At 42.2% G+C, this 17,943-nt stretch overlaps 1 protein-coding gene across 7 annotated transcripts in view; it reads left to right on the top strand.

Moving 5' to 3' along the window:
- YEATS2 (YEATS domain containing 2) overlaps positions 1-17,943 on the top strand; it is a 49,648-nt gene that overhangs the window by 24,198 nt on the left and 7,507 nt on the right. For 5 of the 7 annotated variants that reach the window (XR_011049894.1, XM_068421129.1, XM_068421128.1 and 2 more), the window contains 14 exons: positions 822-929; positions 1,983-2,150; positions 3,370-3,628; positions 4,425-4,586; positions 6,184-6,296; positions 7,286-7,441; positions 8,177-8,350; positions 8,918-9,116; positions 12,005-12,136; positions 12,399-12,497; positions 13,530-13,641; positions 14,744-14,817; positions 15,903-15,982; positions 16,954-17,155. Coding sequence is in view for 6 of the 7 variants with exons in the window: in XM_068421129.1 (XP_068277230.1) it covers positions 822-929; positions 1,983-2,150; positions 3,370-3,628; positions 4,425-4,586; positions 6,184-6,296; positions 7,286-7,441; positions 8,177-8,350; positions 8,918-9,116; positions 12,005-12,136; positions 12,399-12,497; positions 13,530-13,641; positions 14,744-14,817; positions 15,903-15,982; positions 16,954-17,155 (2,038 nt within the window). In the remaining variant the exon portion in view is untranslated. The remainder of the gene's footprint in view (positions 1-821; positions 930-1,982; positions 2,151-3,369; positions 3,629-4,424; positions 4,587-6,183; positions 6,297-7,285; positions 7,442-8,176; positions 8,351-8,917; positions 9,117-12,004; positions 12,137-12,398; positions 12,498-13,529; positions 13,642-14,743; positions 14,818-15,902; positions 15,983-16,953; positions 17,156-17,943) is intronic. The other 2 variants (XM_068421126.1, XM_068421125.1) reach the window with 2 other exon arrangements.

Here is a 17,943-nt window from a genome sequence, read left to right as displayed (position 1 = left end):
CTGTGTGCCATCACATCTTTCTAGCTACAGGAGAGCAAAAATTCATCTGAGAGAATTTTGCTTGCAGACTGAAATTGATTAATTTTTCCCTCCCTCCATAACTTCTTTCTTCTTAGATTGTCTTCTCTCTCTGAGACTGTGTATAGAATCACAGAATGGTTGAGGTTGGCCTGGACCTCTGGAGATCATCCAGTCCAACTCCTCTGCTCAAAGCAGGGTCAAGTAGGGCAGGTTGCTCAGGATTGTGGCCAGTTGGGTTTTGAGTATCTCCAAGGCTGGAGAGTCCACAGCCTGTCTGGGTAACCAGTTCCAGTGTTTGATCAGCATTAAATTAAAAAAAAAAAAGTTTTTCTTATAATTAAGCAGAATTTCCTGTGTTTCAATTTTTGAATTTGTGCCCATTGACTCTTGTCCTTTCATTGGATACTCTTGAGCGTAGTCTGGCTTGATCTTCTTTACACCTTCCCAGCAGGCACTTATACGCATTGATAAGATCCCACCTCAGCCTGCTTTAATTTTACAGCTCTGAAATTCTTTGTATAAAAAGCTGGTTGGGGAATTTCTTTCACCTGTGTGTTATATAGTAAGAAACTGTTACTGCTGTTGGAGATGTAATTTTCCAAATAAAATTTGCTTTGTAGGCTGTATTAAGTGTGTTATACTCCTTTTACTTAAGTGTTGGCTGATTTTGGAGATGTCTGATTTGTACAGGTAATTTGGCCTGCCCAGACGGTCTGTGCTACCCTTTATTAGCAGTCACTTGTTTTGTTTCTTGTATTGGATGTTTCACTGATTTTTGTGCCATGTCTTCCTATTCGCAGCAGGAGGATTCTCTGTTTGCCACCATGCCACCCCTTTGTCCCATTGGGAGTCACTCCAAGGTGCAAAGCCCCAAATCGGTCACTGGAGGACTTGGAGCTTTTACCAAGGTATTCCTCTCGGCTTCTGTGCTGGGACAAGGAGCCCGATAGTGCCATTTCACGCTGACTTGTGCCACAAACCGTGCAACTTCCAGTGCATGTAAAGCTGTTACTGGAACCAATGTGTCTTGCTGCCAGGCGCTCTCTAGCACCTCTCAAAAATGTATCTTGTTTCTTTTCTTTCCCTGTGGCTCTACTGTACCTATGATTGTTATCTCCTCTTTCATCCTTTCTTGTTTTTCTTTGAACCATTGTCGTATTGAGGCTGATATTTTAAAAGCTATTTTTAGTGGGATACAGTAAAAGTAAACTGCAGTAGATCTGTCAGGATCTTCTTAAAAAATGATATAGTGATTTCTGAATCTCAGATGTTGCCACTTCTGAGTATGTTTCCTTAAATGTTACCATCCAGAATTTAAAGTTGTTTCTGGCAATATTAGATGATGCAAGTAAAAGGTGGAAGAATGCTTCCTACCAGTTACAGTATCCACAGCAACCTAACGCGAAAAAAAACCCAGCCTTTACTGAGTCACTGCGCTTAGGGATTAGATGTACGGCCTGTGAAACATACACACAAAAGAATAATGTCAGCTGTAATAACTCACAATATCTATAGCTATAATATCGGTTGTAATTTTGCAGGATAGAAAAAATATTCAGGTTTAGCATATGTTCTGAGCAGGAAGGTGCTTAGAAATTTGAAACCTTAAAGTGTTGTGGCTCCATGCTGACATGCAGGGCCTGAAGAAGTCAGGTCTGGCCAAATCTGTTGTTAGTATGACTAATAGTTGTAATATTACTAGCAATTTCTGTGATTCTGTAATTTCTATGAGCACCTCTCAAATCCGGAATGCTTTTGAAGTGCAGAGACCCCCCGCTACCTGCTTGTGTGTTGGGAGTAGCCCTCATCTTGGAGCTGAGTTAGAGAGTACCTGGTGCTAAGAACCACAGCTGAGTTTACTGACTGTTGCCTGCCCTTTCTGCAGGCAGGCTGTTCCACAACTGATCCCCAGTGATTTCAGGTGTTTGCTTTTCTTAATATTGTTTCTTCGTATTTAAAAGGTGATAATAAAGCAGGAGCCAGGAGAGCTGCCCCAGCAACCCCAACTCCCAGCGACAACAACGCAGACCTCTGTGCAGCAGTATGTCACCGTAAAAGGGAGCCACATGTTAGCCTTGTCACCACAGAAGCCTGTCATGAGCACAGGCGAGGGGACGGTGCAGTCTAAGGTATGGGGCACTTGGGCATCTTTGGTGTGGTGTAAGCTGTCTTTCTTGTGGTTTTATTGCGACGCTCCTTGCTTCTCTCAGGGGTGTAGGGTTGCTTCTGTCTCGGACCCAGGCAGCAGCACTGTGGTTAGCTGGTTTCCCCATGTGCACAGAGTGGCTCATATCATGCTTACCTGTAATTCTTGAGAAGGGAACAGGGTGAGGAGGCACTATTGCATTTCATTGTGTACAGGGAACGTCTCCGACTCCTGTCTTAACCCATTGCAACAGTGGGGTGGGGGTGGTTTTGAACTGGAGCCTGTCAACCCAGAAAGTTGGCTGCCAACATCAGGTCCTGCTGAAACTCATCCAAGTCTTTCTGTAACAGGAGGCAAATTCTTTGTTTGGACTGCAGGCCGGCAACAAAAAAGAACAGGACAAGTAGGGAGTGGGGTAGAGACTGAGCCAGAACTAGCATGAGGTAGAAGCAGTCCTACTTGAGTGGCAACTCGAGTGTTTTATTGTAAGAGTCTGTGCCAATGCAGGGCTGTAGGACAGGAGTGATGCAGCTTCTGAGAAGGCACAGTAACTGTGCAGTGACAAGGTGACAGATGTGTCAGGAATTCTCTCCCTTCTTGCCTGTTTCCATTATGGATAGAGTCAAATCATGTGCCAAGCACAAGGGACTACCTACGGAGCTTTCACTTGTGCATAAGTGAATATATATTTGCATCTGCAACAGTTCATTGTCCTTTTTACTGCCTTACTTGCCTGTTTGAGCAGGTATGCGAACTCGTGTTTGCCTGCAGTTATTGTCAACACATGAAACTGAAGCACTTGGTGGATTCTGCTTTGAGACCATAGTTTTCCCAGGGAGTCTGTTCCCATGAATGTGTTGAAACTAAATTTCTGGATCTCTGTGCTTTGCCAAGGCAAGCTTTATCTTCAGCTGGAATTAAGCCATTGCTTATATACCAGAAAAAAAGTGGAAGTGCCCTGTAATTTGAATGTACTTAATCTTTTGTGGGTGCTCTGAAATCCCAGTTGTGTTTAACAGTTTATCTTTTTACTGGGGATTGGCCTCCTGCCATTTTAATTTTGTTTAGAATGAATAGCCTTTATACGTGACTAGGCATGTATAAAGTGTCCTGAAATGTCTAGAGATGGAGGAAGTGCACCAGCTAGAATTCTCATGGTTGCTCTTGCCAGCAGCACGTCATCCAATGCTTATTTATTGCAGGTTGTTGGCGTTCCAGTTGGTTCTGCTTTGCAGTCGACAGTGAAACAAGCGGTGGCTATCAGCGGTGGCCAGATACTTGTGGCAAAATCTAGCTCTTCGGTAGCAAAGGCTGTTGGTCCGAAACAGGTTGTGACTCAAGGTGTAGCCAAAGCCATTGTGAGTGGAGGCGGAGGGACAATTGTTGCTCAGCCTGTGCAGACTGTAACAAAGGCACAAGTTTCTTCCACAGGCGCTCAGAAGAGTACGTCTCAAGGCTCAGGTAGAGTAATTTTACACCTTGTTAGTAGCTCATGATGGATAGACTTCGGGGCTCTATCATGATTCCTTCAACTGCAAAATAACTGTGTGACTGAAAAACTTCAAAATGGGTAGAGAGATCTTTAGGGAAATGCAGGCTGACTGAGATTAGTAATAAAGAAAATGTTAACTCATTATCTGTAAAGAGGAAGAGGGAGCACAAGTACTTTAAAACATGCAGTGTTTTGTGAGTGGGTATCAGACAGATGTGCTGGGGAATGTGCTGGAGACCTAGTAGACTTCCATAGAGCCAGGTCTCACATTTTTGCCCAGCGTCGTGGCCCTGATATGCTCAAAGGGCTCCACATAAATCCAACCAGCAGGAGCCAAACTGTCCTTACTGCACTTCACATCTTCCCCAGCTATGTGAGTGTGGGCAGAAGCACGCCGCCTGCTCCTGCACACAGCTGCTTTAGCTGAGCATGTTCGCTCCAGTTCTGGACTGTTTGAAAGGTGATGTGTGGCCTCTGGACTCGAGTAAGCCTCTGGACTCGAGTAAGCCTGTGGACCCTGTGGCTGTGCTGGTTTGGCCTGCAGCCATAAGTGGTACTGCACGCAGAGAGATTTTTTTTTTTTCAAACGTATTCAAAAAAGTGTCTGTGCATCACTGGTGGAGTTAATCTGCAGTTAGGCCAGCTAAGTACAGGTTACCAAAGGCGAGCTGCATGGCACTCCTCGTACTTTCATCCTGTGCAGATTCCAATGCATACTACTTTCTGCAAGCAGTGGTTTTATTTCTTTTTATTCTTTCTTTCTAGTGATGGCTACACTGCAGTTACCAGCCACCAACCTGGCAAACTTGGCAAACTTACCACCAGGCACCAAACTGTACCTCACCACCAACAGCAAGAATCCTTCTGGGAAAGGAAAACTGCTTCTGATACCCCAAGGAGCCATACTGCGAGCCACAAATAATGCTAGTTAGTCTTGCAGGGCAATAGAATGAGTTAAATAATGTAATCACTGCATAATTAATACGTTTGGCATTTTTGCTATAAAGCATCCTGGTACTGTGGAAGTCAGTAATGGGATGGGGTTTCTTTGTTCATAACAACAGCGTGTGGTGCTTTTTAAGACTGAGATCTCACAGGTGTCTTCTGTTGTAGATGAAACTGCTTTTTGTGCAGTGTTCTCAATGTCTTTCTCTCTGTGTTGAAAGCAGACAGTGTAATTTTCCTCAAAAATCGGCGAAGGGTTGTCTTTAACTCTTCCTTGTGATCTGTAGGAAGAGACAACTGCATTTTTGTGGTGTGGAACTGAGATGGATTTGAAGGCAGTTGTGAAAGTTAGTAGTAAGTAATGGAATGACACTCTGGAGAAACTAGAAACATAAGAAACTAACTTTGAAAAGGACAAGATACTGTATCTGGAATGAGGGAAAGAAATAGTTTTGAATATTGATACAAGGTTTGGCTGCAAGCTGTTGATACCAGCAGAAACACTTTTTTGTTAATGGGCTTCTGAATCAAACCTTTCACAAACCTATTGTGAAATACCTGGAGAATAACATTGATAAAATAGTTCCGATGGGTGGTACTTTGTTTACAGTGTGCTGTTGCTGTAGGGGAAGAGTACTGCAGGTTTTGGACTGTGTAGATGAAGAGTTTTGTCGTGAGCCTTCTCCAGAATGCTGCCTTTGAGGCTGGGGGTTGGGATGGGAGATGGATTAGGTGTAAAGTTTTTGCTCCCAGTTCTGATACTGGCAATGAGGAAGAGGTATCGTTCAGTTTAATATATAGGACTGTAAATACCAGGAACATAGCATAGAGTACATGTCACTGAAGAAGCAGATACTCTTGCTGAAGGTACTTTTGGGCTGTAGAACTTGTGATGGGAGCCCCATTGCTTGATATTTAGAGAGACAGCTGGGGCAGTCCAACTTTGACAAGGAAATAATCTCACAGGCGTCGAGGAAAAGCAAATGTGATTTTTATGACACAGACATAAATATTTTTTTTTACCCTTGTTTCTTAATGAGAGACTGCAAAAAAGTCAGTGTTCAGGCTGTTCCTTCTGGAGGCAGAACAATATCAAAGTGTCACTGCAAATTAGCACTGCTTGGTATCCATGATCTTATACTCTGTTAATAAAATTGCACTGGAACAGCCAACAAAAGTAAAATTAAGAAGCCAGTGGGATTCAGAGTGTTTCTAGGGCCTCGGCTGCGGATTTGTAACCTGCAAAAGACTGATGAAAAGACCGTTTCTTTTGATAGAAAATGTTGGAGAGCATTTTCTTTTGATAGGAAATTCAAAACAGCCTGAAATGAGCTTTGCTTGCCCACCAGTCCTCCTTATCTCCCCCATAACTCCTTTCGTTCATGGTGTTTGCTGAGCTGTAAGAGAGCACAGCAGCTCATCTGAACTGGGCTATATGGGGTAATAAAGTTACTCAGCTGCAAAACATGTGGCAACAAATGTCTTGCAAAGTGTTTTCAATTACTTGTATATACAGGGATGCTTTAGCAGCTGACAATGTCTGGTTACCAAAGGGTCAAGCCTTTTCTTCTGGTTACAGGTCTCCAATCTGGTTCATCTACGAATAGTGGAGGAGGAGGAACCCAAAGTACAAGCAGTAACTTGTCACAGCACCTCACCTATACATCCTACATCCTGAAGCAGACACCCCAGGTCAGTGGCATAAGCATCTCAGTTGAAGCACATTGACGTTTCAGGCTGCAGTGGTGTTAGGCAGATGCCCTGTGGTTCTGTAGTACATGAAATTTTCTTGGACTATGGGATCTAGGTCCTCTCTAACAACCCTTGCATCTCTTCCCTCTGCTAGGCACGTGCTTTACCACTTGCTGTTGCTATTGGCACATCTCTGCCCCTCACTTTCCCTTGCAGGGTCATACCCTCATGGCTCCTTGTGGGCTGGGAAAGCAGCACTGAGTAAGGCCAGGGTAAGCAGTGGGTGGAGAAGAGACAGAATGTGACAAGAGTGCCTGGTAGCAGGGCTGCAAGGGTCACCAGAACAAGAGAGGTGATATGACTGAGATGATGCTGGAAGAGCTATCTTACAGTTGGGTATGTAAGAGTTGGAGGAAGGCACAAGAGACAGGAGAATAAAGGAGAGTTATTGGAGGAAGGGTGGCAAGGTCTCAGGTGGCAGGTTATTAGAGTGCACACCTCCACTTGTCGCTGTGATTTCTGCATGCTGAGCTCTGAATATCTAGCCTTTGTGGGGGGGAATAAATACATTTTGAAGTGAGAAGGTGATAGAATGTCTCGATTTCTCTTTTTTTTTTTTTTTTTTTTTTTTGGTCAAGCCCAGCAGTAGCCTCTGATCTTGCATGCTGAGCAGCATTTGTCACAAAGAGTGAACTTGAGGAGCATAAAGTGTGTTAAATGTAGTGGATGCCTCTGACAAGACAGGAAACATTGTGGCTTTTTCACCCCTTCCCTTGCATCAGGAAATGTTCTGCACCAAAAAGAGAAGGCTGTTTCCAGCTCTTAGTGCAGAAGCATCCGCTGTAATTAGCAGTGCCTTGTTTTAGAAGGTGAAATGTTGTTGTTGCATCATACCTACAGGCTTTTGTCCTGTATTGACACTTCTAGATTTCTGTTGACTCTTAACTGCGTTTCAAAGTGCTGACCTCCCTAACTTATTTCTGGAGCAGGGCACCTTTCTGGTTGGCCAGCCTTCTCCTCAGAGTTCTGGGAAGCAGCTGACTCCAGCTTCAGTTGTTCAGGGCAATGTAGGAGTTGGAGCATCTTCCACACAAGGACAAGCACTAAAAGTGATAACTGGACAGAAAACAGCTCTGTTTACACAGGTAATGTGTAAATGATGTGTTTCTGTTTTACCAGTTAGCATTTTGTCAGATAAAGTGTAGCAACCACAGCCACACATTGTGAGAGCTTTTCCTTTTGTAGTTGTCTGGTTTGGTTTGGTTTTGTACAGTTATAATGCTGGCTGCACTGTGATGAGGAAAGCACGTGAAGGCCTAGTTTCCTATGCAGATATTGGACCACAGTTTTCCAGCTTTATTTCTGTTCTTAAAGTGGGTCATGTGTAAGCTTGGGTTGCTAGTTTGTAAATATGCTCTGGGATTTCTCAGTGAAATGGAATTAGAGAAGTGAATACAGTCAGGTACAAAAATGTGCTTAAATATTTGAACCTTAGAAATGGGTCACTTGCTAAAGCTCTTAAAAATTTTTGGTTTTGGCATCGCTCAAATGTCATTCTTTTAAAAACTACCAAGCAGTCCCTATGAAATTCCAACTCCCCAAGAATAGTTGTAATTGATCATCCAAAATTCAAGATCGATAGGCATATTTTTGCAAAGTCACGGTTTGATAAAGTTGATTTGAGGTGATAATTTTGTTCCAGCTATTATTGCCACAATTCGCCTTTTTCAAAAGTTTTTTGGAAATATTTTTCAGTAATATAAAAAGTGTTTTGTCTTTGTTTTGTTGTTGTTGTGTTGGGGTTGGGTTTTTTTTGAGTAATTTTTTTAAAAAGTCCAAACAAATACACCTTTTTCCTTATACCAAATTCTTTTTCAAAGGCTGCACCTGGTGGACAGACATCACTGGTGAAAATATCAGATGGGTCTATAAAATCAGTACCCGCCTCATCCCAGCTCTCCAAACCTGGCACCACTGTTCTGAGAGTATCAGGAGGTGTTATCACCACGGCTGCTGCTCCTACTGTGGCCCTTCCCACGAACGGGGTGGCCCAGGTAAGAAACAACATTGCCAGTGTAAGGTTTGCACTCTAGCCGGTATAATCCCCAGGAAAGGATGACTTCTGCTTTTTTCACCTGTTGGTATTCTTCTTCTCAGCATTGCTGGTAGATCAAACGCTACTCACTGTTTTTACAACTCTCAGTGAAGCTGCAGAGGTAGAAATTTCTCATCCAGCCTCTTTATCCCAAACTTTTTTTCCCTTTCTCTGCTGATACCTCTGGACTTCGAGCCACAGGGAAATATGAAACATGCCTGGGTCAAATTTCTCATCTGGAGGCCTACCTGCTTGCTGAAGTTCAGGGACCTGGCTCAAGATGCTATCAGAGCAGGGGTGGTAGCAGTTCCTGTGTGCATGGTTTAACTTTTTCTGCTTGAAACAACCTCCACTCTATATGTACCATCATTCTATATGGGCTTTTGGATATGTACGTGAGGACCTCTTACTTCTTAATGATCGATAGATGAATGAACATTTCTAGTTATTCCCTTGTTGTGCTTGTTGTTGAATCATCTATGACATGAAAAGGAATTTGTTATCTCTCTCTGTTTCTTTTGTGCAGCAAATAGATAATGCAGGTTCCAGTTCATCATCTTCTGGAAGTCCTGCAGCAAAGACATCTGGACAGCAACACCAAATCTGTATAAGCCAGAGCCAGTCAACTTCATCAGTAGTGAATAAGACTGCAACTTCCACTGTTGTAAGTGTTGCTTCTCTGATGACTACACCAACGCCTGTGACTGGAAAAGCTGCAGTATCAGGTATTTAACTGCCTTCATGCCTTTCCTATAGAAAGTTAGAATCCAGGTGTGAGTTCTCTAGATGTTGTCACTGTAAATGGAAGAACGTAGAACTGCCTGCATTTGTGAAAGTGTAAAAATAAAGTCATGCTTTCTAAAACGTATCTTCTTAGCGTAACTTTTGGCTTAGCCAGTGATGTCTAAATAATTTGGCATCCTATCACATCAGTGCATTGACTGTATCTGTTACAAATAACAGTGCGAATTGCCTGTTGGTATTGGCGAGGGATTTTAGTTTTCATGCCAAGATGCATTCTGCCTATTCAAGAGCACACTGTGTCACTGAATGCTGAAACTATCAAGGTACCAGCAATACCACAGACTTGATTTGTTTGTGAAAGTGAAACTCCCCTGAGGTCAGAGAAGCTCCGTGATCAGAATTTGGCTCTGAGGCTTTGCATCTGCTCTGTTTGGCGTGGAAAGGAGAGGTGTTGGTTGGGGGGAACTAAAGGCTTTGAAGTCGAAATCCTACAGTGAGGTAGGTTGAATCTGGAATGTTTCAGGTTAATAAAGATGAAGTAGTAAAGATGGACTGCTCTTGTGTAGAGGGGAGTTTTCCTTATTTAGTTTTTTTGTCTTCCAGTATCTTTTGTATCATGGAGAGCAAATATAGCAGGTTTAATTTGAGTATTTTGGGTTAAAATCAGAAATTTTCATTTTGACTGATTTACCTGCTGGCATCTTGTGTTCACTTGAAGTGGCTTCTTACTAAGTGGGAACAGAGTACAAATACAGAAAAGAGAAAGTAAGTGACACTGAGCTCATCTGACAGCGTCTTTTTAAAGCATCTCGTCTTGTTTCCGATGTACAGAGTCTTCCAAATTCCTCCTTTTTTCATCACTGTTTTTCCCAGAGCTTGAAAGTAAACAACATGGTCTGCTAACACTGCCACAACTCTGCAATAAGCAGTTGAGTATTTTCCTCTTTGCAAACAAAGCCGCAATGGTTTTTTTTTGTAGAAAATACGCCATTCTAAATAGCTTTCAGATTAAAACTCCCATTTAGGCATGAGAATGTTAGATTTTGTTTTGTGTTGTCTTCTGTTTTTTTGTTTTGTTTTTTTTTTTTAACCTGAGGCACTGACTTCATTAATGAAAAACTATTTCTTCAAAAATCCCAAAAGAAGCAGTGGCTATAAAACGTGTTATTTCAATGTAAAAACAAAACTGTGTTAAAATTCTGGAGATTTGTATTTTCAAAGGCAACTTTTCAAAAGCAATCTCAAATTTTCCCATTGTTTTGCAATGAACAATGTCTCCCACCCATCATGCTAATAGGGGTAGTTGAAAATGTCTTGTTCTTACTCATTTAAATGATGCACTTTCTCAAAGTGTGGTAAACTGTTCTGAAAAGAGACTTGCGAAACCATGAGCATTTACTCACTTGCTGGACAGTGGCTCTGTGCCCAAAGAGACCTTCGATTCACCATTTAACATCCCCAGAAGAACTGCTGGGAGTCAGTATATTAAAGGGAGCCAGACATCGCTGAGCTTGGCCATCCTGGGGCCGCGTGTTTGAGAAGGCTGGAGGAAAAGGTTTTGGCAAGATGTGTACCAATCAGATTTTTAATTCTAAAAATATGGGCTTTTATTTAAATGAGTCTTAAATAGAATGCACTATAATATTTAAAAATGAATTGGTGACACTAGGCTAGCCTTCTTGCCTGGTGGTGAAAGCCTAACTGATCAGTGCTGTGCATCTTTCAAAACCAAGAGACATCTGCAGCAGACCTTGCCTAGTACTTGAAAGGCATCTGTGTTTCCTAAACAATTATAATAAAATATGAGGAGAATGGAAACTTTATCTCAAAACAAATCGTGAGTATAAAATTACCATCGTGAAACTAAGTCTACTGTTGTCAGTGTTCTAAAATAGAAGCCTATTAAATTTCCACGATCTGAATAAAAGTTAGCTATAGATTGAATACAAGTATATTGAAAATAGCCAGTTTACCAGAAGAAAGGGTGGGCATAGGCCTAAATCACAGTGTCAGAGTGCTGGCTGTGGTGGCTTGAGGTGTCATCACTGTTGAGGAGAGAGCTGGTGGACAGGTGATGAGTAATACTTGCCCATGGCACTGTGGCTCAGCTTGGAGCCGTGCTGGTTTCCACCAAAGTCACTGAGTGCTGCCATTGATAATGCTGTGTTAATATCTGAATGTCCTGCTTGTTCTTTTAGCCTTGACTAAAATCGGTGATTTAATTCAGTCCCCACTGTAATATGCTTCATAGCTTGATTAGCCATCCTCATGGATGTATTCAGTGCATGTTACAGAGAGACACAGGACACACAGTTCAGCTGTGTCCCTCACCAGACTTGCTGCGCAGCCTTGGGCTTGTTCCTTGGTTAAAACGTGGTTGATTGTGCTCTGCTGACTGCAGTGGATTGTGCTGAGCTGAACTGCAGAGGTGTGTGCAGCACTTGGGTACCTCAGTGAGAGTGGCTGTGTAAGTACAACAGAGCTGTCGGTCACTGGCTTACCAGACCCTTGAGCACAAAGTCTTGTTCTGACAAGAGTGTTCTACTCTGTGCTGAGCCTGCTTCAGTTGAAAGGTTTCTGTTACATCAACATTTGCTTAAAATCACTTACGTAATTAGGAAACCTGCCTCACAAATATCAGAGCGCTGTGCAGCACGTAATACTGCGCACACTGTGGTGCAGCACCCCAGTACTTTAGCAGTTATTGTGTTGGTAAAAACTTGTCTGACAGTTCACTGAACTGTGGCTTAAGAGGGTGGCAGTGCTAGCTTACGTGCCATCCTAGTTCAGGCAGCAAGGGAGAGAAGTAGCTGGAGGTAAACAGAATGGTGTGTTTTATTTAACGTTTTGTCTTCCGTTCTTCTTGCAGGGTTGCTAAAAATCCACTCAAATCAGTCTAGTCCACAGCAGGCTGTTCTGACAGTACCCAGCCAGCTTAAACAGCTCGGTGTAAACACAGCTTCTGGAGGTGTTCAGACAATACTCATGCCTATGAACAAAGGTAAAGGGCAGAGGAGGATGACAGATGGTGTTTGAAAATCCCCTTTGACACAGGGTAGCTCTTGGTCACTGTTGGCGTAGATGGTCCAAAGTTAGAGATAGAAGAAAATGTAGCAAGGAAATTAATCCCTAAACTTTGTGCTGCAAACACTGTGTTGCTTCTGAACATGGTTATTTGTCAGAATGTATGAAGTTTGATATTTTTTTTCTTTTCTTTGTTGTTTTGTTGTTTGTTTGGGTTTTTTTTTCCTGTTCCTCTCCAGTGATACAGTCACTTTCTACCAGCAAAGTTTCAGCTGTTACAGCTGTCACAGGAGCAAGTATGGTTGTCCCTAGTCCCTCTACAGCATCTGTCACTAAAGGTAACAAGGAGTTTCTCAGTAAGATAAGTAGTACAAATAAGCTGGTGCTGCTTCATGCAAGTGGCCTGACTATGAAAGTAGACCCTGTGACTGTGGGTTCCTTTATTTCCATTGTTAGTAGGGTTTTAATCAAGTAAAAATGGCACCTGGGGACTAGGAAATTAACAGTGACTTCCCCCTCAGCAAATCCCAAAGGAAAGTACAGAGAGAAATGAGGATGTTCTAGAAAGCTACCATGAGTACCTTAAACATTCATTGTTCAATCCATATTTGGAGAAATGCATAGAGCAGCATATATTTAATCACAGCTACTACCCTCCTTAGAATAGGGGCTATGGTGAAATGTACTGGAGAATGCTTTCCAGCAGTACTAGATGCAAACAGCACGTGTGCGTGCGCACACGCATGCAGGGGAAAGACGTACATACAGTGCTTGCCAGAACAATGCATCGGCCAGAGCTGAGATACTCGAAGTCCCGTTCTTGCAGAACTGTCATGTGTCTCTCCCAACCCAGATGAACGACCAGACTGCCTGGCCATTCTGGGTTGGGAACATCTCTCTCTTTCCTGCTCCTGTCCCACCAGAGTTATGTCCTAGATATGGGAAAGTTCACTGATGTCAAAATCAGTGATGTCTTCAAAAGGTTCTCACTTTGAAATGTTGCTTCTTGCTAAAACTGTTAGTAGTTTTCTGTACAGCTCGTTGTTCACAGAAAGGCCAGTGTATGTTTGCAGGCAGTTCAGTTTAGATCAGGCAGTCACATGCAACACATCAGCAATTGATGATGCACGTGCAAATGTTCTGAAAAAGGTGAGATGTGAGCATGTTGAGATTTGGGGGGGCAGGGTCATGTTACAGTGGCTTTCTTTCAGCAGAATTGAAGGCCAAATTTGTTCATGCTTAACAATCAGAATGCAAACAACAAATGAAGTGATGTTGTGTAAGACCCTTAGTCTTACTGGAGTCTCGCAAGACACTATCAAACTGACTGGTACTTTTTGTCTCTTAAAATGTGTTCTGTTTCTTTGAAGTTAAGATGGAGCCTGATTCAACAGGACAAAACTGCAGTTCTGTGGGTACCCAAGAAGGCCAAGCAGCAGTGAAAACAGAAGAGAGCTCCGAACTTGGGAATTATGTTATCAAGTAATTGTTCATTTCTCTGTAAGGATTTCTGGTCTTTGACATACCAGGGGGAAAGGAGGACGTTCTGGGGATACGTGCAGTAGTGTTAAGTTTGACCCAGAAATACGTTATAAAATCTTCTGTCTCATACGCTGCTGTATCAGTACTAATCCTGTTGGCTGGCATTTGTTTCAGACAGTGTTGCAATATTTTCTTTGTAAATGGATTTGTATGCAGAGCTCATGAAAGGGAAAACAAAATTATTTGAAGATTTGCAGTTGTTTTGGGGTCTGCTAAAATCTCAAGCTGCTACAACCTGTTTATCATCCACTGCTTGTATAATTCCCATTGCCATTGTGTGTCCTTAACTGAGGTCAAACTGCCCAGTTTCCCTGGCTGCTGTGAAATCCAGTGCCTTGTTTGTGATGCTCTTGCAAGTACTTTTTAGTGTTTTTTCACCAGAACTCAGTTTGCAAAAGTTTCTCTGCATGTTTCTTGTGATGTGTAGGATGTTTCTTCTGCTCTCGATTCCTCCAGTGGCTGACTTTCCTATCCCCATGTTTTGAAAAGTTTTGTTATCCTGACATATCCCTGCAGACATTACCCTGATGTATGTGTAGGAGACAGGAATAAATCTTAAGACATCACACATTGGAAATTATCTTAGTTATGATATAACTAATGGAAAATACATTCTTACCAGTTAAATACAGTATGGCTGGTTAAGTAAAATTTACCTAAACTCCCGTAAGTACAAAGCTTCCCATGCAGTAGCCCGTGTTCCTACTGGAACAGCCTGCACTAGTGGGTGTGTCTTTTCCCTCAAAGTAATGTTGCAGCTTGTGAGATGATGCAGGGATTTCTTCTAAGCCTGCCCAAAAAAGCCTGTCTTCCATTTCTTCAGCTTGACAAATGCAGCTTCAGATGTGGACACTTCGGCAGGAGGAAGGGCTGTTTGAAATGCCTTTTCCAGATTGGGGCATAACAGTTTATCCTCACACTAGTATTGCTATAATGCCTTGGGGCTAGGGACTTTAAACCGTGCAGAGATTTTGAAACCTTTTGCATTTGATTCATTGTTTCCAACAGTATTCTTCATTGTGATTCTTTTTATCCCTTACAGCATAGAGTATTTGGAGAACATCCAGCAGCTTTTAACAGCAGTAGTGAAGAAGGTTCCATTAATTGCTGAAAAAAGTAAGCAGTAAATCAAAAGGCTTTGCTTTCTATCTTAGTGCATCAACAGAATGCCTTGCATACTCTGTAGCCGCAAAAATTATTAAAAGGCGGAGTGAAATGAAGCCATTCTCCTAGTGAGCTTACTCCAGGGGTTATTCTAAAGATGCTTAGAATTAGGTTCTTTCAATAAAGCCAAATATATTGTCAGCAGTTATTAACTTTCATCTGGTTTTTGGTTAGAAATAGATTGTACTTTCTCACGTAATGGCTGCAAGTGAGTCTTCTTTTCCCTGGTTTGTCCTTAATGGATGTGCTTTTCTTTTTTCTTTTTAATTTAATGCCAGGGTTTCAGAAATGCTTGCAAATATGGTAACATAGCTCGGCATTGGAATGTGTTTGTTATAGGGGTTTTTGCTTTTTTCTTTTTTTTTCTAAAAAAGGTCATGATTTGCAGAGAACGTTTTAATCTTTTATGGTACTTTATAATTGCATACCTCTTAACTCATGTTTGTAGCTGAAAATGTATCAGCTTTCTCTGGTAACTAATGCCCTTTGAACAAGTGGTCCTGGAGACTGGGTAGGGCAGACCCTCTCAAGATAAGCACAGTGAGCAAAGCAGGAGTGGGCGGCACAGTAAAGCTTTCATTACATACAGCTCTCTGGCCTACAGTAGCATTCGTGAATCCGTTGCTTAGGATTCGTATCCCCTCCTCATGTTTTTGCCAGGAAACCTTTTCAGTGTTGCTTCATTTTTATGTTGTAATTTGTTTGCAAAAAAAAACCAAACCAGTTTTCCAAAGGAAGAGGCTTTGACCAGTAAGACAGACTTCCAGGTTTACAACATAGCCCATAGCCACAGATGTCTGTGTGTATGACCAAGAGGGATGCTGGTTTTGCATCCAAAAACCACAGTGTCTGCTGGATCTATCTGTGCTGTGCTCAGAGAGACCACAGCAGTTGTAAGAGTTAGAGAGTGACAGTCCTTGATCCTGTAAGCATGAAACACATTTCCCTCTTCCTCTGCACTAAATAACATCAAAAAAAGAAATTGTCTTACTTCACTGCCTAAAAATTAAATACTGTTTTGGCTTTGTGTTTTCTAGGTGAAGATGTAAGCTCTTTTTGTGCCAGCTCAGTGGAACAGTATTACAGCTGGAATATTGGGAAGAGGAGGGCAGCCGAGGTAATCCTCTCCTCCTGTGTTTCGTAAGCAGTCATTAGGGACACAAGGAGGATTTCTGAATTATGGAACCTTCCTTGTTGTTGGCAGATTCATTTTCTGAAGCAGTCTGTCGCATTTTAGATGGAGGCATTCCTTACTGCAAGACGCACTGATTTGCTTCCAGGTAGTGATCCAGTTTATTGTTCAGAGACTTTCTCAAGCAGAAGGGACTCTGAAGGTCATTTTTTGGTTGATTCAAAATAAGATGTTTTTGAAGCATTTTAAAAACCAGAATTTTTGCAAACTGTCCTGTTAGCACTTTATCCACATCACTACTCTGTGGCATATTACAGTCATGGGAATTTTACCAACATACTTTGTCTGTCTTTCCATGGGATTGTGTCTGCTTTCTGTAGGAAGAGAATTGAGGGATCTGACGTAGCAATGCTAGTGCTGAAGTAGATTGTCAGTTTACCAAAGACAAATATTTCAATTAATCTGGACCTTTTTGTATTGTGGTTGTTATGTTTCCCCCTATTTCTTCATAATTTTGTCATCTTGCTATGGAGTTTTATGGAGAAGATGTTAAAACTGATTAGACCCTCTGCTGTTGCCAACTTAAATGATTAAAGAGTTTAACCAAAATTTTGAGAAGCATGTTTTGCTCTAGTGGATTTCTTGCACTATGCCATCTTAGACATGGGAGATGAGACATTTCAAGTCAAGGCAAGTGTGTCAGGGCCCCTGTAAATGTGTGTCCCTTTTTCTTGAGGTTTTGTTTGGATGACAAAGCAGAGTTTAAATAACCTGCCTACAGCTGCCTAGTATCAGGATTAGGACCATCTTCCACGTTTGTTTTTCCTCATCATTCTGACTTATGAGAAAATCATGTTCCTTTTGTTTTTGTTGCAACCTGGATTATTGTTCTGCGCCATAGTCTAGCCTTAAACAGTTTCACCAGTGTGATGAGCTTTCCCTTTGGTTTGTCACAGTGGCAACGAGCAATGACAGTGAGAAAGATCCTACAAGAAATCATAGAGAAGCACCCCAGGTTTCACAATATTACACCCTTGAAAACAAAGCACGTGGTGCACTGGTGTCGGTGCCATGGCTACACTCCACCTGACCCTGAGACCTTGCGGAACGATGAGGACTCGATTGAAGATGTGCTGACGCAGATAGACAGTGAGCCAGGTGAGTATGGAGGGACAGAAAGCTCCTTTCTGGCGAGACGCTGTTTATTAAATGGCTCAAGACTCTGTGTATGCGCACACATGTACTGCTTCTTCGGGAGAAGGGGATTCTTACTGTCTTTGTTTTTAACTTCATTCACTCTGGAATAACAAACGCTGGAGATCGTAAGGGCAAGCCTACAAGTGAGGCTGTTCCTTGTCCCTATCCGTCCTGATGTTTTCTGGGGCCTCTTCTGGGTTTTATTGTGCTTTGGGCCCCTTGGAGGCCCAGTGCAGATAAATCTTATAAAGATGATTCTAGCCCCACAGTGTAATCATTTATAAGTGGGCACGCAAACTAAGCACAGGGAGTAATGACATTTCTGCCCTTGGGTAAGCTTAGCCTCTGTTAAGACTTACCATGCAAACAGCGTGAATGAGTTCAGGTAAAAAAAAAACAACCTAAAACAAACCTGGCAGTGGTGGTGTGGAGCTCAACGGGGGTTAATTTACCTCCAAAAGTCAGGTGAATTGGCCTGTGTGAAGCTTCATGTTGTGTTATTAGAGCTGCTTCATTATTCCACTAGGTATAGCTCTGGGATCTCCACAGTTCATTTTAGTATGCATTAAACATACATCTTTAATTTCATCCATTCTTCACAGTTAAGCTTCCTTGTTTCACCTTCAGATAATCCCTTTCCTAAAGCTGAATGTTTTTCTGTTCTGACCATACAGGGATTTAAGGTATTTCACAGAAGTGTATGAATTTGATTACTCTTTGCTAAGTCTGGCCCTGCATTGCAGTTGTTG

Source organism: Nyctibius grandis, chromosome 32, assembly GCF_013368605.1.
Source record: "Nyctibius grandis isolate bNycGra1 chromosome 32, bNycGra1.pri, whole genome shotgun sequence".
Taxonomy (NCBI): Eukaryota; Metazoa; Chordata; class Aves; order Nyctibiiformes; family Nyctibiidae; genus Nyctibius; species Nyctibius grandis.
The sequence above is the reverse complement of the archived record's forward strand: the minus strand, read 5'-3'. Positions and strand labels throughout refer to the sequence as shown.